Genomic DNA, 20,796 nt, shown 5'->3' on the forward strand with positions numbered 1-20,796 from the left:
GGTATGATTCTCAATTCCTACAGAGGGATTTCCACCTCCAACTGCTCCAGCCCAATTCATCTCATCCTATGGAATTTTTAGGATTCCCAGTGCTCACCCTTCTTGGAGAGCCAGTGGATTTATGACATCACCATCAGATCCTTCAGCGTGCGTGCCCTGTTGACTGATGCATGAATTACTTCCTTGCACACCTTCCCTCGGCAGGGAAGACGGCAGCAATGATCGGCTGTTCTCTATAACTCAAAGGCCCTCGCTGCACCGCCACAATCCTGAAAACTCATTACATTTATTTCTGCCAGCTGCTAGGGTCCCTTGGATGAGGAGGAGCTGGTTTGAATTGAGCAACATGACAGGAAATGGAAGTCTGGAATTAGCAGGAATGTAGGAAAACAAAGTGACTTTACAGTTAGCAGCTATCGCAGAATGATCTTTTAATATTGTCATTTGGAACATTTAAAAGATATTAAAATCCTTCAACACAAATTTAGAAATGGAACCCTCGAATATCACTGATATTTCAGACTTTCTTTCAGAATTTCTTTTGATTTTGTCGAAAACAAAGTGGTTTCCTGATTTTCTATTTTTTATTTGTATGTCCCACACGGGTTAAAGTTTCAGAATGACATGAAGTATTGAATATAAAATGCTTAATTGACTTACTGCCCCCTAGTGTGCCAGTGCTCTTGGTTCCTAAATAGGGCAGATGGTGCCTTGCTGGTTTTCAATGAAATGTACAATGCAAAACAAACAAAAAAAACCTTACACAATATGAGTTGCCTAATTCAGGTGTGCAAATTTCAACAGGCAGAATTTTGCTGCCACTGATGTGATCACCACAGGACCATTTGTCTGAACAGGTTTGGCCTTGCGGGACAGAAGGATGCCAGCAGATCTGAGTCGACGTGGTGCCAAACACAAACTGTGCAAATCAGCAAATGGCCAAAAGTCTTATCGAAAGCAAGAAGAGATATTGAATACCAGAATGAGTTAAGTGAAAAGAGAGAGACGATGTGAGCGCAGGAAAAGCACTGCTCCACTGCCAGACGCAAACATATGGCGATGACAGCCACGAAGCAAGTAAGAAAAATGGAAAGAAGAGACAGAGTCAACTGTGAGACAGACTGCTCTGATGGTGCAGTTAGCTGCATGAAAGCGACGGCGTGGAGCAATGTGGCCAGGGAGCTGTGAAGAGTTGACGGCTGTCTGGGAGATGTCAGCTGAGTAGAGAGAGAGAGAGAGAGAGACGGAGAGCGGGAGCGACCTACATACACGTAGATCCTTCACTTGTGAACCAGCAGAACTGCAAAAGTTTGATGGAAAGAGAAAATGCAAACCGCCATGACCAAAATAAGTAAAACTCAACAGGAATATTTCTGTCAACACCAAGGGGTAAGGTTTCTGCTCACCTTGAACAAAACACGCGTTTCATTGAAATGCAGTTTTCAAACGACCAGCTTTGGCCTTTCACTGCACATTTACAGAGCACGTGTGCCAAGAGCGGCACAGGCGGTGTCTTTAAACGTTTCCCTGCCTTCTGGGCTTCTCAAGGTTCTATTTGCAGGTCTGACTCTGACTTCCATTCAAGTCTCAGGAGCAAAATTACTGATAGTAAAGGTCAACACAAGCGGATCCCATACCTGTGTAGCAAAAACAAGCCAAGATAACAACTTTCTCAGAGCCTTGGACAGACACAAGGTGTCTCGATTTGGGGAATTTCACAGGCTTGTTTTGCTCGCAACTCCTGTTGGGAAGTCATGCATCTGTTGCATGACATTGATGAGTTTTTATTTTACTAAAAAGACATACTGCATCTTCTTTCTATTCAGACATCCAAAGTCCTGAGAGAACACACACAGAGCTCAGTGTCCATAGAGCAGTCACCCTTCCATTCTTTAAACTGTCTGTATTATACCCAGTGACAAACTCTGAGGTTTTCTCGTGCCTTTGGGTCTTGGATGAAAGCATGAGTTTTGGCTGAGTCACGTACATCACAGGGACACAGCAGCCGCACCACCACATTGTAGTCGTGTCACAGTGGACATTCTTTGAAAAAACTTCAATGTAAACGGTAAAACTATGAGTATTTCAGTGTTTCTTTCCAAAAAAGTGGTGTACCATGAAGAATCCTGCTCCAAGCATGTGGTTAATGAAGCTACTGCTCCATCGTCAGAAGATCATTCGGAAGAGTGCATACGCACCCCCTGCTCCCTGCCAATGCCCAATTCTTCAGCCAGTTACTGCCGATTCAGGAGGCTTAAAAGGAAATATGGACTTCTGAGACTGGTCGAAAGGTGATCCAGCTGGAGTCGGCCAATCAAATTTCTCTGGTCTGCTGAGAAGCAGCCATAACATGATAGGCATGCGAAGCTATCACTGGGTTCTCACACGGTCTGATTCAGTCCATTTATGTGATGTCAATGTGGAGAAGATAATTATTTACGACAAAGATGTGAAAAGGGGGCCGTTAAATGATCTGACTTATGGCGTCTACTTATATTACTTCTTAAATATTGAGCTGAAACTTGATCAAACAGCTGCAAAAGCACTAAAGCTGACAGGTAGAGGACTCGCAGCCCTTCCTCGGTGAGCGCAGCTGTGTGGTGCAGGCAGCATGTTGAGTCCCCGTCCTGTCATTTCCAAACTCTCCACTAAATGATCCTATTCCATTCATTCATTCAGGGCATTATTCCGCTTTTTTTGTGTAGATGGCCTGCAAGGAGGATTTGGGTGAAATCCTGCTGTTACCGAGCTATTCCTGGGATATCACATTGTTCATTTCTTCATTAGCAGCGCGGCCAAGTTCCCCAACTCTGCTCTCTTTAGTCTGGTAAACTGTTCATTAGCAATTACAACCGCAGTCACGCTGCCAGCCACCTCCTGAATTATCCTCCTTTTGTAGTCATTCAGTCCCCCGATTCCAAACCTCATTCCCTTTCTTTGTCTTGCTCTTCCCACTGTCACAGAAGCGTTGTTGGCAGCCTGTTTTTCTTGTCAGGGTAAATTATGGATCAGATGGCTGGTACCCTTGCAGTGGTACCAGTGACACACTGGTGCCAAAAAATCTGCAGGCATGCACTGGCACATGCACACTTCATCCCCAGGCTCTCAGATGGAATCAAAGCGATTCTTATTTACAGCCACCATCAAAATATGACATATTCGCTGCATGCATTCCCATGAGTGAACGCAAATGAGAGTAGGGGTTTTCGGCATACACATATGGTATGCAGATTTCATCTGCCTGAGCGTGCTGCAACCAAGCCTGATGCAGGAGGAGTTTCCTCACCCATCAATACTTGCATCTGGTAATGAGATGAAGGCACACATTGACACACAGCTCCACCCCTCCCTCCTAAATCAGCTCATTCACAGATCAGACGTTCTAAAGTCAGGCCTTATGGCATCCATCCAGCCGAATCATAGCATTTTGGGGTCGTGATCAAGCAGTCTGATGAAGAGGTAAATCAGAAGGAGGATGCCTGGTGGCCTTTGTGAGCGAGGGTGGGAGCTACACATGTAGCTTTTCATTCTCATTATAGTCCGGTCTGAGGAGCAGAGCAGGGGTCAACCTGATCCAAACCCACACTGACAAGTGCAAATGGGATTCTGCTGTCTGCTGCAACACCCTGAAAATAAAACCACCCCCCATAAACGCCAGCCACCACCCCCAACACTCTGCCATATAGACAAGAACAGAGGCCACGCTAACAGGAACTGTTAAAACTCACCAATATTCAATTTCATTTTCACTTGTTCGTATCGAGACTTTTAGTCACCCTCTTAGCCAGGCACCATGACTAAAATCGTGCTGTTATGTTATTATTTTGTTATTATTATTTATATTCTGTGATTATATTTAACTTACTAACCCTTTCTGCAGAGTACAGAAGCATCTGAAACTACTACGTTCATGGGTGAAGCAATATTCCTGTACATATTTAGAGCATTATTAAGTAAACAGCATTTATTGCGACATATGGGGACCTTTTAAATCACACTAGAAATGTGACTTTCTTCCAAGTGATGCAGAAGGAACTGCAGTATGCCAACATGCTGTATGTGTTGATGTACACACTCCCAGCTGTTAATAAATCATCAAAAGTGGATGATCTATTGTTGCTGAGGACTTCTCCACAGATGCACTCGCATGCCCTACAAACTAGTGCACAGAGGCTGAGTGTCTGGATCTGATATTGCACAGTACACCTTTGCGTGATCTATCAATGCACAAAACTTTTACCACATAAACTATCCGGCGCCAGGGCAGGGGATATTTCCAGTTTGAATGGTCATTCATGTAAAAGGAAACCACAAAATGACCAGGCTTCCTCCCTGCTTCTATTTCGAACAGGCAGTTTTAATAAAAACACGAAATATGGCAAGAAGGTGCTTATGCAGAAAAAAAGTCTGCAGCCAGCACCTTCTTCTTCTGTGCCAGGCCCAACTCTGACACAATCTCCCTCTCTCTGTCTCCAGCAGGTTCCCACCGCATGTTTTATTTACAACTGATATTCAGAAAACTGAAATAGAACAATCTATTTCCCTTTGCACTCACTCTTGATTTACTGATGAATATTTCAGATCAATGTAAGAAAAGACAGAGAAATTTCACTCGAGCCGGGTGGGGTGGGGTGGGGGGGTGCTACAACGTCTTCCTCTGTCTCTCACCCCTGTTCATTTTTACAAGACATGATAGTTGTGCAAGTCTGACTTAAGCTGCAGACTTGCTTAATTTTCTACATGATTTAACAAGTCTGTAGCAGCAGAAAGACTCAAATCTGAGGAGGGAGAAGAAGTGTATTTGATTCCAAAGTAGAAAGGCTTCTACAGGCGAACACTTGAGTAAAGAATGAGCAGCAGCAATTGAGATTATGTGAAAATGAAGCGAGGTGAGTTTAAACAAGCTCTTAAGTGTAGACACGTGCGAACGGCGGCACACATCTGCTCCAGCTCCGTCTAATCTTCATGCCTATTTATACCTGAAAGGAACGCCACTGATTGACACACACATGCGTGTAACAAGCAAGGCTATTGTTCTGTCTGGCAATAGTCATGTGCAGCACTGCGGAACCACAATAAAACCGGACATGCATTTAAACACTGGAAGGGAGTTTCTCAGTCACCCACATGCAGGTTCACAAAGACACACAAAAAGGTCCAGACGCTACTCACAGCCTCTCAGTGTTGCGGGGGATATTCCTTGGCATGATTTTCAGACCCAGTCCATGGCAGTCCACTGTGGTGCCACTACAGGTACACAGCGCTGGGCATGCACTGGCGTTGCCCATGAGCAAGGCAGAGAGCATTACCACACACATCCAGACAGGTCGCCTGGAAAGGATGCTCCCGCCAGCTCCAAAACAGTTCTTTTTGACTGGCATTTTGACCAAAAGTGCTCCCTGCTCCACCAAAGCAAAAAACCTCTGAATAAAAACAAAGCCCTTGTGGTAGTCCTCTGGATTATTTTACACTTTAAAAATCTCAAAAAGAAAAAAAAAAATCCTGAGCTGTGAGACAAGACAAATCCTTTTTCTCCTCCTAGTTGTATGTCAATGCAAGTTTTGAAATCCAACACAGATGACAAAAAGAAAAGCTGTTTCTGTTCTTGAAAAACTCTTTGTGGACTCTGGTCTGCACACGTCTGGGTCTCTGTCCTCCTCTCACTCAGTCCCACACAGCTCTGCTTGCCTCAAGAGAGAGGGAATGGAGAAAGAGCAGAAAAACCTCTCTCTCTCGCTCTCTCTCTCTCTCTTAGACACACTCAAAATCTCTCTTACACACAAACACACACACCAGTCATCCATCACAAGGATCTACAAATAGCAGAGCGCCCCCGACTCCACCCCTACCCCTCCTCTACCTCCTCACAGATCAGACCCCTCAGAACCCTGCCTGAACTTACTTTAATTCAGGAGAGCCTCCACATTCTCTTCCCTCTATTCTCTGTCCACATTTACTCTATTTACAATCTACTTTACCTCCTTTTCTCAGGTAGCCTAGGGGCAGACCCCCCAGTGAAAGAGAGCCCCGAACTGTGTGACACTGCATAACCCCTGCCCAAGGCTGTGAGGGGATTGGCTGAGTGCTAATGCGTACATGCAATGAAGGCGAATCCAATGGGGATGAAAGGTATCAACACCTAAATCCTTGGAGGCACCAACAAAAAAAAAAGAAGTGTTATTCAAAGGTGTGAGTCTTAACATGCAGATCAAGTGTGTCCTCCAAAGAATTGAATGCCAAGTCATGTTAACGACATCCAATGAAAGAATATTTTCACATCCACTGAGTTTTTACTGATACACATGTATGACTAAAACGGCTCTGCTCTTTAGATTAATGTGAGAAGCTGGCACCTAGTACTTCTCAGGAAGCCACAGCCATGCATTTCCTACTAGACTCGAAGAATGATGACATAAGCTGTACTGTTGAGAGGGGAAAATTGAATAATAAGCAGCATCTGTGCGACGGTATTCCCTTTAAATGAAAGCCTGATAAATATTACTCCAGAATGGTCGACATTAGTTAAAAGAGCGGATGTGCTGTATACACTGTTGACAATATAATTGTAGCCTGAAGGAAACATTTCCAAATCCAAGCGCATCAATCCATCTGAACTCCAACTTCTGAGTTGGTAAGCTGGGTTTTTCTACCACTGCGCTCTGCACAACGCATAAAATAAGTGATAAATGATCCCAAAGATGAAAGCAGGATATAAAGCTTTGAGATCTGGCATCTTTGCTTCTGCAAATGTTGTTGGGGATAAGAGGTGTTCAAGAAGAACTTTGGAGAGCGATAAGAAAAAGAGCCACAGGAAGAATGAAACACAGAGAAAGATCTATTCGTATTCACTTTTTTTTAAAATGTAAATTTAGATTTTGATCAGGAAAGTGGCACATGAAAATGTAGCCCAATGCCTAGTGACAACGACTACGACAGTTGCACTTCGGTCCCCCACAAGGGACTAACATGTTGAGAAAAATGTGATGGTTATTTAAATACCAGGGTTCAAAAGCCACAGAGAAAAATCAGCCATTAAATGCAGCATGACAGTTACCGCGTGCTACAGTGCAGATCTAATGTCTATAAATAGTGAAGGTGATGTTATGCCCTCTTTTCAAAAAACACCTCTAACAATTATAATGGTGCTGTCAACTGCTGATACTATTGAGCTTAGATGAATTAAAAAAAAAAACTAAATTCAGTATATCAAGCTGAAGAATATATATATATATGCAGATTGGTTTGAATAAAATTTGCGCATCGACAATGGGGAAAAAAAGCCATCGCACAAAGTATGAATCTGAGAGACAATTCACTCGCCAATAAAAGCATTTCTCCAAACTGCAATGGTTTATCACCAGCCTTGTGTTACACACAGTGGACCAGGACAAAGTAACATCCATCCATGTATTCTTGAGGGTTTGAGTGCAATGTAGGTAATGCACTCTTGATTACAGTTTGCCTGACTCATTTTACAGTCATCATGTGCAATCCGGAGAAGGAATTCTAAATAAAACCCCTCTGGAGTTTTGGCTGTAAAACAATACTCTTCCCATGGAGGGTTTGAAGGCGTCTGTTGTATATTTACAGAACAGAGCGGCTCTCACAAATGTTTACAACATATACTTACAATGCCTAACAAGCATCGACATAGACGCCATAATGACACACTGAGGCATTCCTTATCAAGAGAACATTCCACCCACTTATCTCAGGGGCAGATCCTGAGATGCGTTTGATACAACTTCAAAATGCATTGCTAAATTAAAGAAGAGAACCCGCCACGCCTGTTAGCTTCAGCTTACTGGACATTTTTGGGGGGCTCTTTTGGCTTTTTTTGGAGTGCAGGAGAGACTGCGCAGGATGTCTGGCTCACCGTTGCAGAGGCCTGCAGAAGCATCAGCACCACAAAGACTTTCAGGGAAGGAGCTAATGAATGGGTTCAGTGAGGCTTACAACATGTGCTCACCCTAGTGGCTGGAGAGAAGAGCCTGGGAATGTTCAGATAGATAGATAGATGACAGCAGTCTGTCACTGAAACTGCTCCGCTGTCTGGAGATGGTGTTGTGCAGAGGATGACTAGGATTGTCAATGATGGACAGAAGCCTGTTCAATGTCCGTCGCTCTGCCACTGATGTTGGGCTGTCCAGCTCTGTGCCAACAACAGAGCCTGCCTTCCTCACCTCAGTGAGATGGACATTTCAGGGACAGCTCTGCATTTCTGGGTGAAACCAGGGGAAAAATAGAGACCTGCACCCGAGAGACTAAGCCAAGTCACTTACTTTTCAAATGTTTGCATCTGATTTGTTGCAACATTTGTTGCAGCAATGCAAGGTTGATAATGAAACACAAACAAATGTGGGTGCAGTTTTTGGGTGGTCTTTCATGCTCAGGTTATCAATAAGGATTGTAGCTCTTTTTTTAGTCTGTACTTTAGCCAGATTAAATGCCAACACTTCCCTGGCTACTTAAAAATATGAAACTCATTTTCACTTGGTTTACTCGACTTTAATACAGTCCCATCACATTTTAATCATTGAAATTGTGTTCATGTTGAGTCATAACTCCCTGGCTACAATGCCAACGTGTATTTCATTCACAGTAGTATTCATGTTTATTCACGGTCATTGATTTGCACAATAGAATCTTAATGGACATCCTACCTGTACAGCCCTCGTAGTGGCTTCGCCCTCGTAGTGGCTACACAGCAGCACCATGTGGCTGTTCGTAGAACTACACAACACTGCAGTGGAACAATGAAAAAAACATGGGTTAATAACTTCTCTCACATTATTGAAGCAAATGAAACAGACAGCACAAATGCTTGAAGTCCTTTATTGCAAAAAGTTGTGCGGCTTCACAGTAACTCAGAACAGTGGCATGTGTTGGATATATTGACAGAAAACTTGAGAAGAATGAAGGCAACATCAAATAAATTGGAAAACATCTGAGAGCAACAAGCAAAAAAAAAAAAAATCACAGTCCAAAAATCCTTATCGAGAGCAGTAGCAAGGACAGTTTTCATTAAAAGAAGATAACTTCACATGAATTGCATAAAATAAAAAAAAGGATGAAAATGGCACCAGTCTAAAATGGTAAACAGTAATTCACAGTTGATACTGAAATGAATGGCCACTGGTGTTCCAACACAATGGTCCCTTTCTAATATCAAATCAGGCTTTGACAAACTCATCTAATAAGGCATGCATAGACAAAGATATTTTTTTCTAATTTAAGGCATTTTTTCATTCTTTAAAATAATGTCAGAAAATAAAACAATCATGAACTTGCTTTAAGGCACAGTGTTTTTTGGCTTTAAATAAACTGTTCTAAGAACCTAGGAAATTTAGACGCAACAGAGTAAGTAACTGAGCTCTAAAAATAAATAAGGATTTTTAATTTAAAAAGTGGTTCAGTCAGTGGTGCAGCTTTTTTCATTACTATCCCAAATGTATAACCAAAATAACTACCGGTATACACAAACACACAAAAAAACAACCTTGCAACATTGTGCCATGAAAACATGGACTTTTGGGTAACTGCTCAAAAACAAGCTGGAACTCAAGAAAATAAAAAGGCATAAAGGAGAATCCAAAAACGTAAATGCACTTTTCAGTAATGCAGACATCACTGGAGGCTCTTGGAACAGCGTTTAAATCCATTTCCTCTGCATACTTGATTCAGCTTATTTCTGAGGGGGAAAGAGAGATGAGAAAAGGAATGAATCACTGATCAGACATGACTGACAATGAACCCATTGTGGAGACAAAATGGTGACGAGTACGTTGTTGTGAACTGCAAATGGATTTGTGCAAGATATGAGGAAAACTACTTATAGATGAGAGCTGGGGACAATTGAGCTGTGCAGAAAATTGCATGATGATGCATCCAGATGAGTCTTTCGCACTCACAGGGTTCATCAAAATAGAAAAAATAAGGTGATGAAGAAGATGCTCTGGAAAGAGCGAATGACCAGCAGTTTGCATTGTGTGATCTTGAGTGTTGGCTGATCAAGTCAGATGGAAGCAGTGAGGTGGAGCTGTACTGTGGTGTCTCACCGCTCAAGTAAGCAGACTACTTATAACTCAAGGACACTGCAGAAGATGGTCTCAAAGAAGCGATGTACAGCATTCTGATCAAATTTGATGTTTATCAATAGAAACTATCCATGTATTAATCATAATAACTACATGTTGCAGTGCAGTCGAGCAATACTCACCCCAGCACTGCATGTGTTCTCTCCTTCCTGTCCGTCGACTGAACAGTTGGACACAGGACTGTGTGGCCTTCCGTTTTGGCTTCCCAAAACCTTTCTCTGTGGGGAAAAAAGTAACAGCAGTGAGACCTACTGTCAAAAAAGATAGTTAAAAACTAACTTGCCTTAATAATTCCTCCCAGGGAACGTGAACGCCAGTGTTTCCTGTTGAACGGGCTCGGCGACTCCATCGTAGGTGACGATAAAGGATGCTTTTCAAACTGCCACACAGACAGGTTGTTACTAAGAACTTAAATCTGCCTTGCTAAAAAGTTCAATCACGTACCTGTCGAATTAGTTTCTTCTTTTTGGCGGATTGAGGCAGGTTGTTCACCTGCTGGTACAGCTCCTTCAGGGCAGACTGAGTGTAATTCTCTGTCTCTTCCTTACTGGAAGAAGGCACCGTAACTGTTTGCATATCCAAAGATTCATCTTTGGTCCTGGAGTGCAATGTCAAGTCATCCTGAAAAATAAAATAAAACTATTGGAGGCATTTTTGTGGTCTCAATAAAAGAGGTTTCATACTGCCACCCAGAGTCAGTACAATGCTTGCCTAGCAAACTTAAAGCAACATCGAATGAACATTAACAACACTACTTGCTACCATAGTGGCATAGGAACATTTTTTCAGAGATCTGATCAGGGATCTATTCCACATCACAATACCAGAGAGTTGTGACACATTTATTCAATAAAACAGAATTAGTAGAAAAGACGAAGGCATTATTTATTCGTCTTCAGATTCCCATCGTGAAGGGTGATTAATTTACCTTTGCCTCAGGGGTTTTGGATCCGGTGAAGAATAAGCGGGCATATTCCTTGATGTAGATAGGAGCCTTTGAGAAATTAACAAATGGGAAAGTACTTCAGTAACAAAATAAATAAAAGGTAAAAGGGATTATGCAATTTAAGAAATGATGACCTTTTACCTTGAAGAGCTTTTGTGAGTGCCGGATAAGAAAAGCTATGCCATTGTTCAACTTTTCAATGTCTCCTTGCAGATCAGTTGCCAGCACCTTTAATGCACACGCACACACACACATATATATACATATTCTTAGAGCAACTGTGCATGAAATACATTTGAAAAATATCTTAAATAAATATAATATAAAAAAGTCGTTTAGTTTATTTCACTATATCAACTGTGAAAATGTCCCTGAATCCTCTTTCACCCTCTAACCATGTGGACTGAAAGACCTGTGCATATATCTGATGTCATGGCTAATGGAGCCGCAGAAAAGGTTTCAATTCAGATAACTTGCTTTACCTTAACTACTCTTTGGAGTAACCCGAAATACAATTCAGAAAGTCTATGTAAATTGTAAGAACTTACAAGTAACATCCGACTTAGGACCTGCTCGACTTACGTCCACCCGTATTTGCGACCACGGCCAGCAGATGCTTTTTTTTTAATTCAATGTCTGGCACCGCAGCACGGCAACACGTACGACAGTTACTGCAGCACAGTATCCCAGCATCTCACTCTCACACAGTGATCTACCACTACAGCAGTACCTATAACCCTTGCATCGGCTATTTTGAATGGCATTCGATTTATGTCCAATCTGACATACGACCAGTTGGTAGAAACCGATCGCGGTCCTAAGTCGGATGTTACTTGTATATTTCATTTGATATAGAGTATGTCCTGAATTAGCATCTATCAGACCAAAAAAAACGTTCTTACATTTTTGGGCCAAATGATGTGTGGAGCAAACATGGTGGCCAGATTAATAGCAGACATCTTGTTGATGTGTTGGTTGCGAGCAGTGTGATAAAGCAAATCCATTAGTAGCTTCAACAGGCTACGGTTGGCTGGAGGAAGCAACATGATAAGCAGCTGAAACGCCTCAATCTGACGCTCCTTGTGAGGCACATTTGTTTTATCTCCCTTCTCATCAAAACGAGTCAGATCTGTAAATAAATTAAAAAAAAAATATGACAACCATTAGTTGTTTAGAACTATTATAATGACTTATCGTTGTAATTAGAACGGAGAATAGACCCACACCTCCGATCTTCAGGTGAACATGGTAGTGCCTGTGAGTGAGCAGCGGCTCAGGCAGTTCTCCCAGGAAGGTTTTGAGTAATGTGGCAGCATCATTTGGGTGGAAGTCGCCTGCCTCTAGATCGATGTCTGCTCCAGAATTCAGCATCTCCCGAAGAGCTGCTTGTCTGATAATGTTTCCAGGCACACGAAACAACCCCTCCACATGTAGATCTAAAGAGAAGAGAAATATAAATTGTTCAAACAAAGGCAACGTAATGAGGTGAGTCACTGAGGTGTGGGAAGAAAAACCTCTAAAGTGGGTTGAAAAGCTTTTAGATAAATAATTCAGAGCATTTTCTCCCAGTAGCCACTTTCAGTGTATGCCATCATCATTTTTTTTTTTTTTTAGAAATAAATGCTTCCGACCAAGGAGAAAAATAGCAGTTTGGTGTAGTTTACAAAGTGGCACGAACTTCTTCAGATAATTTCCCAGTTCAATGCTTTTATATGTACAGTGGTACCTCGGTTTTCGAATGTTCCAGACTTTGAACAAAGCAAAAAATTTCGAGATTTTTTTGCATCTGATTTTGAACAGAAATCCGGAACTCGAACACCCCCGAAAAAAGCCGGAAAAAACATAACGTGCGCGGACCGATCAGCTGACCCACGACGCTCTTTGTTATTGTGTATAACGCAGCCTCTGTATGCAGACGTGTCCCATCAACTACATTTACTGACTGTTTTTTCTTCATATTGATATAAAACCTTTCCTGTCTCCACACTGGACCGTGGTAGAGTGTCACGGGGAGCTGCTCACTCTCCACACCTCCGAGGCTGGAGCGCTCACTCAGGGGGGTTTGATGTCCTGTTGTGGGCTGGAGCTGGGACAGGGATGAGGCGAGTCTGGGAGAGAGCGTTACTTGGTTTATGACTTTGTCACAGCCAAACTGCACAGAAGCACACATTCAGAGCTGGACACGCACCGGGCACCTCTTCACTTCTGGAGAGACGTCACTCACTCGGCAACCCCTCCCACATGCAGCGGCCACACACATAGAGGAACAGCGCACCTGCAGCAGACACTCTACATTCACTCCTACAAAAGCCTATTTAAAGGCTTGGAACGCATTATATCTTTTTCCATTCATTGTAATGGGAAAAATCGGTTCAGATTTCAAACAAATCGCTTCTTGAACGGCCATCTGGAACGGATTGTGGTTGAGATCAGAGGTACCACTGTACTTGAATTACATATTTACATAGAAAAGTCAATGGAGACACTCACACAATAATTTGAACAGAACTTCAGTCCATTATTTTCAACATAATTTTCCTGTGTATATATTAGCAAAAATGTTGTCAGACTTACTTTTGCTCAGGTACTCAATTAGCTGATAGATCTGTGCGATTCCTTCTTCTGTTAGTGGCGCACCAAACACCACTCCTTTCTCTGTAACATTGCAAGACTTCAATGCACAATATGATCATACTCACATCACGGTTTAACAAAATCTATTTTGGCTTTCTGAATAAGGATGCTGGACCATGTGGTGCATGGGGGCATGATGGGGAAAAAAGTACACCCTGTATAAAGCCTTCCAACACACCTTTTCGTTTCAGGAAGTTCAAGGACCGTAGAAAGCCACCGGATGGAACCTTTGGGTCAGAATCGCCAACAAACTGGGCGAACTCATCGCCGGGAAGATCAATTAACCGAGTAATGTTGCCAAGGATCAGATCAGTGAAGGCCTGCGGGTGTTCGTGTCTTAACCTCTCGACGAAAAAATCTGGATTAAAAATAACCGGCTGGCTGGAGGCCTTTTCTTGGCTGACGGTCACACAGCATTTGGTCACCCTATAAGAGGACAGATAAAAGGGTTCCGTTGAAATACCACAAAACAGCTTATGTTGCAATTGAGACGTCAAACATGTTTTCATAACTTAGATAGGCTCGTTAACTTTGTAACATGGTAGCACACGAGCACTGACGGGTAACAAACGAATTCATAACTGTAAATGTTTACATACGCATGAGAAGACCGTTCAACGTTTACTTTGCAAGAATACATTTATATTATATAAAGAAAATGCTACATATTTTAATACCTCCTTTCCAATTTGCAACAACTGTTGTGAGGATGAGCTTCAGCCGCCATTTTCGTTTTAAACCTTCCGCTGTTTTGTTATTGCTCCCGTCCCGCGTCTTGTGATTGGTGGAAATCCATTCTTACGTCATCACGTTCAGCGTTGAGTGACACGTTTGAATCTTCGTTGCGCCGCACATTTCTCAAATGAAAAAAAAACCATTTCAAGATACATCTTGATATTGAATAAAATGTAATTCTGAATGAACAATCCAAAAGTTGATCTTATTGATTTTTTTTATTAAAAAAAAAACCTTTCAGACACAGCTTGAAGGGAGCGTTTTATTATGAAATGGTGTCTCATATACCAACTCCATCTCAGGCATTTTGACAGAGATTGTGTTCATTTGATCAAGATTAAATAACAAACGGTGGGAAAATGCTATCGCTTCTGATGCGCAATAACCGCCAGGAGGCGGTATACTCAAAGAGAAGCTTCCAGATGACCACATCATTCACAGGAGCAAAAAAAAGGATTAAAATTGTAATTTGTCTGTGATATAGATTGGGCACAAAAACGACCCAAATAGGGTTAATCGTAATAACAGTCCAACTACACTTAGGACAGAGCAAAGGCATATTTTGGGCTTTTATTTAAGTACAATAACAAGCAGACAGACACAGTGACATCAACTGATTCTGGAATTGTTGTTGTTTCTCACACTGTTTTATATGATACAAATACAGATCATAAATAAACAAATAAAAAATACACTTATAAGATTAGAACCCTATAACACATTTCTGTAACACCTGTCCAACAACATCAATAGGACTGGAGATCGGTGGAATTGAAGAAAGATAAGAATTGAAATGTCTCATTTCCTGGTTTATTTCTACCACTATTGTAGCTCAACTACTTCAAACTACTTTATTCACAAATGTACAACAGTGACTGTGACACAACAACTACAGTATAAGAAGATTAAAAAAAAAACATGAATGATTTGTTTAAACAATTAAGTGATATTTATGTCCGTAATGCTTCTTGGCCCAGTTTGACGTTAGTCTTTCCTCTCAGCATTGTCCTCCCCTCCACTGGATTTAATGGACCACAGTAACAGTCTTTTGTAGCAATGTGGTCTCAGTCGCCTTAAAGTTCGCCAGCAGGCTCTGCGGAAGGTGTGGGAGGATATACAGAAAAGCAGGGGATCCAGGGCGCCGTTTATGTACCACAGTGGAAGGGACAGGTAGGATTTGAGGATAGTGTAGATGGACAGGACGGTGTCAGACCACACCACGATATACACCTGCATGAGTGACGAGGCAATGTCTGGAAAGTTGAAGACGAAAAAGGCCACCACCACAGCACCTATGAGACAAAACAAAGCAATGGATCTTTTAATGTTTTGCTGTGTCACACCTTTTAATTGGTATATATAATATAATATAATATAATATAATATAATATAATATAATATAATATAATATAATATAATATAATATAATATAATATAATATAATATAATATAATATAATATAATATAATATAATATAATATAATATAATGTAGTTTGAAATTACTTAATAGATAAATCATATACATAGTATATATGTAAATACATTTTTTTCCTCATTGTTTGCATGAATACAGTTTGATTTGGCATTTATCTTATCTGATTTCTTTTCTAAAATGCTCACCCATGAGTTTCAGCGCTCTCTTTTCATTAAGAAGAAGCTTCCCATTCTGATGGCACTGCACGTCCCTCCTCCCATCAGGATCCACTCTTGTGAGACACATGTTCCTCCTCTGCCGGCCGTTCCTCTTCAGGTAGATCACAATTAGCAGGTTGAGAGTGACGATTGTGAGCAGAGGAACCTATTGCAGAGGCGTAATGATTATGCATGCAAAATGAAAAAAAAAAAATGTTAGACAACTGCTCTCACAACAAAGAAGATGGCGGCTCTCAAAAGCAAGGCTGTTTTGTAGATGTTACCAGGAGGTAGCTCAGTCATCTCACACATGGTGGACACATGGAAGGCTTCCTCCGGCGTCGTCGCGGTGTAGTCAAGGATACAAGCGTCAGCGTGGTCGTAGACCAGCGCAAACGGCACGGCTGAGAAGATGGAAATGCCCCACACGCATAGAAGGCAGGGTGCTCTAAACCTCTGTTGGGGGAAGAGACGAGAAGGAAACCAAAGTGTTGGACCTGGCGGGCCTCATGAGTGAACACTGAATCCTTTAGCCAATCATCTTTTCTGTCAATTTGTTCTTAAACCACACTGTGAAAATTAGACAAAGCATCCATTAATGAGAGATTCCCTGCGTGATCTTCACTCATTCCTTATTTTAACATGCCTTCATGCACCGGCCAATTCACCAAACTACGGGTAAATGTCAGGTGAGTGTGGCAGCCAAGTAAAAGGTCATGTTAATGCCTGAGCCAGGATTAATTAACACAGGGTGCGTCGTTCTATTTTATTGGCTTATACATTTAATGACGCACAAATCAGTCGGTGCACTCTTATATTGAAATGCTGGGTGTATGGCTCAGGCCATAATGTCTTCTTCAATACCTTAGAGCAGGGCTGAGCAACATTCATACTGTGGCTGCTGAAAGGAGTCAAAGAATCTTAAAATTTTGTCATTAAAACATATACCAAAAAAGAAAATGAGATATGAAATAAGTTATTTGATCTTATTTTTTTGCCAGTTAATATACCTTTTATTCCCAATAAGGACCATAGATGGTTTATAATGATATACTTTTGAGCACCTTATTACAAGGTATTTTTTTCAGTGCATTTTATTTTATTTTGACGGACAAGATAGACTGTTAAAACAAGCATTGCTCATTAAACATTTAGCAAATATTTCAATATAATATTACTAATAGCTGTGGGGAAGACGAATATAAGCATGTACTTATTCATATTAGGTCTTTATTTTCAATGACCTAAAATGGGTGATAAGTTACATCAGAATGGTGCAAAAAACATATTTTTTCTGAGTTGTCGCTCAGACTTCATGAGGGCCCCATAAATGAAGGCAAAGGGCCGTATATGGCCCCCGGGCCGGGTCTACCTTACAGTCGTTTTTACACCATTCCTAACCTGACTCGCCCCCAGCAAAACATTGAATGACTTTTTTGTTCATATTACAGGATTTGAAGTTGAGTTGAAAATATAACCAGGTTATGTGTAGTATAGCTTCAACCTTCAGACTGTGGACGGACCACATGCCGTGGCATATGGCGACGTAGCGCTCGGTGGTGAAGGACATAATGACCCAGCTGGTCGTGGCACAATAGAGTTGTCGGACCATGAAGTAGACCTTGCAGACCGTGGCACCCAGACGCCAGGGGTAGCTCTCCCAGTAGTAGCGATACAAAGTAATGGGGATGGTAACAAGCTGGAGAATATCTGAAATGCAATCAGAAGTCTTTCATCAGAAAGAGCCAGGTTTTTCATTTTGTATTTCTGATTTTGATATTTCAGATGTCAGTTATTTATTTATCAGTCAAAGGACTGCTAAAGCAGTGCTGGGATTCACCTGAAGAGCCTTGAGACATAGAGGACGTACAAAGAGGAACAGCAAAAGCACTTCAGCCTAATGCAGAGATGGGCAGTTAAATTTCCTAAAGGGCCACATTACAAACTGTGACTGTTTGATGAAAAAATGGCGATGGCTAAGAAACGTGAAGGAAAAAAAAATCTTCTTCTAAACCTATAAAAAGTATTGCATTTAATATACAACTTAATTTGAATAATAATAATAATAATAATAATAATAATAATAAAAACTATAGCACAAATATTCATGAAATATGAAAAAATAAATTCATTTTAAAATGTATTTTGAGGAAACGTGAAGGAAAAAAAATCTTCAGAAATGAACCATTAAAGATTCAAAATAATCATTGCCAAACGTATAAAATAACAGTCTATTGGTTTCAAAAGAACCTATTTTTTGCATATGGGTAGGCTCAGAAAAAGCAGTGGTGAAAAGGATATTAAGAAGTGCAAATATGGAATTAAACCCATAAAAATATTGCATTTAATAAACAACTTAATTTGAATAATAATAATAATAATAATAAAACTATAGCACAAATATGAATGAAATATGAAAAAATAAATTCATTTTAAAATGTATTTTGAGGAAACGTGAAGGAAAAAAAATCTTCAGAAATGAACCATTAAAGATTCAATGGAAACAAGGATATTAAGAAGTGCAAATATGGAATTAAACCTATAAAAATATTGCATTTAATAAACAACTTAATTTGAATAATAATAATAATAATAATAAAACTATAGCACAAATATTCATGAAATATGAAAAAATACATTCATTTTAAAATGTATTTTAAGGAAACATGAAGGAAAAAAAATCTTCAGAAATGAACCATTAAAGATTCAATGGAAGCAAGGATATTAAGAAGTGCAAATATGGAATTAAACCTATAAAAATATTGCATTTAATATACAATTTAATTTGAATAATAATAATAATAATAATAATAATAATAATAATAATAATAATAATAATAATAATAATAATAATAAAAACCACAGGCAAAGGGCCGCATATGACCCCTGGGCCGCACTTTGCCCAGGTTTGGCCCAATGTATTATTGTCCTTTAATAATAACTGACTGTGCAGTAGCAGGCAGTGTCTGGAGGGAATAACAAATTAGCCTCAGGAAAAAACACAGACACCGATCTCAGTTTTTTAAATTCATCGGGATATTATTGAATGATATAGAGAATATATTTTAAAAAAGCGAAAGAAGAAGGAAGACACACCTGATATGATGAGGTTGAGTAGGTAGAGGCGAATAGCACTGACTTTCATTTGAGCATCCAACAGAAGAGTCAGCAAACACACAGAACAGAACCCGATCTGAGAAGGGTGGGAGGCAAGCAACAGTGAAGGTGACGGTTCAGAACGGGAGTGCAAACATATCATACCCCAAACAAGAAGACGGCACAGTAGAAGACAGTCATGGGCACAGCGATGGCCATTGGCTCCGCCTTGGTGACACTAATGTGAAGCTTCGGCATCTCACTTGGACTCACATTACAGTTGAAGACGAATGATTCCGACAGATTCATGGTAGCGGGAGCAGAACTACAAAAAAAGAATGACAAACAGTGTGATCCCAAAACACTCCTATTGGTTGGTTTTGCAATTTAAAAGGCTTTTGGATATTTTGAAGAAATACAATACATTTGGATCTCACATCTGATAGTCAGCTTTACACAGAAGGATTAAAAATGGGATTATTTTTAAATTAATTTACATAAAAAAAAAAACGACAATTTGTTGTTTCAATCACGACATCCATACAGAGTATGTTTTGATTGTACAGTACATGGCCTGTCCTAAAAAGAGTGACAGAGTAAAGCAAAAAGCATAATGAAAAAAAGAAACATCACAGAAACCTTTTCCCTTTCTATTTCTGCTCTGTATCTCATTTAAAGCAATAATTCGAGAATGAATAATGGTCTGGTTTGTGTTGTTCTGTGTCGAAGCACCTTTGGTTTAAAATGTTCATCGACAATGTGATACACTGTCAGCGTTACCCAGGTTGTCTCCATCAACCTCCTGACATAGTCGCACGACAACCTGTTGCATGTTCACTACCATCATTCTGTCAGCTCTCAGGCACTATCAGCGTCTGAAGCCAAAAAACAAAATGGAACCTAGCTTAGAATGTCAGTTAGCAATTAAAGAAGAAGGTATTCTGACATCATATAAAGTTCATAATGAACAAACTGTACAGACACGTTCCACTGACATTTCATCCGCCGAGTGTAAAAGACATTAGCAAAACAATCATCTTGTCTGACAGAAAATATAAGAAATATGACAAACCTTGAGCCGGAACAAATCTTTTATCGTTGCTTGTCTTCTGTCTCACAGTATTCTGATCTGCTTCTTCTCTCCCTCACCCCTCCTCTCTCTCACTCCTTCTTCCTCTGCCCACAAGCTCATGACGCTCAGCATAGCTTTCCATCCCAGACATCACAATAACTACAGCGTTATTATTCATATCAACTCTCGCATGATGGAACGGCCCAGAGTTTGCTTCCAGTATTGAACTTCGATCTTAGTTTACCATGTCTCGCTACACGACTGGACAGAATGTTTCTATTGACTAACCTGGAATATGACAAAGAGAATTAAGAATATGGAAGTTAAAAATGACATTAACTACAAACTGACTACAAAACCTAACTTCTTATTGTGCCAGTTAAGGGATGATAAAGCAGGGATTTCTTAGTTCTCCCTCATTTATATTCTTATTTATGTGTCTATTTATTTCCTTATGGACATTTTAATTATTACATTTATGTCAATTTCAAAGTATCTCAAAATATATTTCCACTTTTATGATGTCTGTATTTCCAATCCCTTTTTTATCATTTAACTGTGGCAATCCTGGAGGTCCATATGG

General features: G+C 40.5%; 3 protein-coding genes across 8 annotated transcripts in view; all 3 read right to left on the minus strand.

The window, feature by feature from the left end:
• slit1a (slit homolog 1a (Drosophila)) overlaps positions 1 to 5,680 on the minus strand; it is a 79,992-nt gene extending 74,312 nt beyond the window's left edge. For all 6 annotated transcript variants that reach the window (XM_053875044.1, XM_053875043.1, XM_053875050.1 and 3 more), the window contains exon 1: positions 5,173 to 5,680. In XM_053875044.1, the coding sequence (XP_053731019.1) occupies positions 5,173 to 5,381 (209 nt within the window). In that variant the 5' untranslated portion in view covers positions 5,382 to 5,680. The remainder of the gene's footprint in view (positions 1 to 5,172) is intronic.
• A 3,149-nt stretch (positions 5,681 to 8,829) lies between these two features.
• Positions 8,830 to 14,415, minus strand: arhgap19 (Rho GTPase activating protein 19). The gene is made up of 11 exons (XM_053875360.1): positions 14,355 to 14,415; positions 13,856 to 14,103; positions 13,618 to 13,698; positions 12,270 to 12,479; positions 11,946 to 12,172; positions 11,185 to 11,271; positions 11,026 to 11,091; positions 10,542 to 10,718; positions 10,381 to 10,476; positions 10,220 to 10,315; positions 8,830 to 9,691 (listed from the first exon to the last, which is right to left on the minus strand). The coding sequence occupies exons 1-11, from the start codon at positions 14,402 to 14,404 to the stop codon at positions 9,686 to 9,688; spliced, it is 1,344 nt and encodes a 447-aa protein (XP_053731335.1). The 5' UTR covers positions 14,405 to 14,415; the 3' UTR covers positions 8,830 to 9,685.
• Positions 14,416 to 15,140: 725 nt separating this feature from the next.
• LOC128765251 (pyrokinin-1 receptor-like) lies at positions 15,141 to 19,450 on the minus strand. Its single transcript, XM_053875833.1, has 6 exons — positions 19,307 to 19,450; positions 19,142 to 19,238; positions 17,550 to 17,755; positions 16,280 to 16,501; positions 16,034 to 16,211; positions 15,141 to 15,704 (listed from the first exon to the last, which is right to left on the minus strand). Exons 1-6 carry the CDS (start codon positions 19,448 to 19,450, stop codon positions 15,397 to 15,399), a joined length of 1,155 nt encoding a protein of 384 aa, XP_053731808.1. The 3' UTR covers positions 15,141 to 15,396.
• Positions 19,451 to 20,796: the final 1,346 nt, after the last annotated feature.

The sequence above is a fragment of the Synchiropus splendidus genome, chromosome 9 (genome assembly GCF_027744825.2).
Source record: "Synchiropus splendidus isolate RoL2022-P1 chromosome 9, RoL_Sspl_1.0, whole genome shotgun sequence".
In the NCBI taxonomy this organism is placed as follows: domain Eukaryota; kingdom Metazoa; phylum Chordata; class Actinopteri; order Syngnathiformes; family Callionymidae; genus Synchiropus; species Synchiropus splendidus.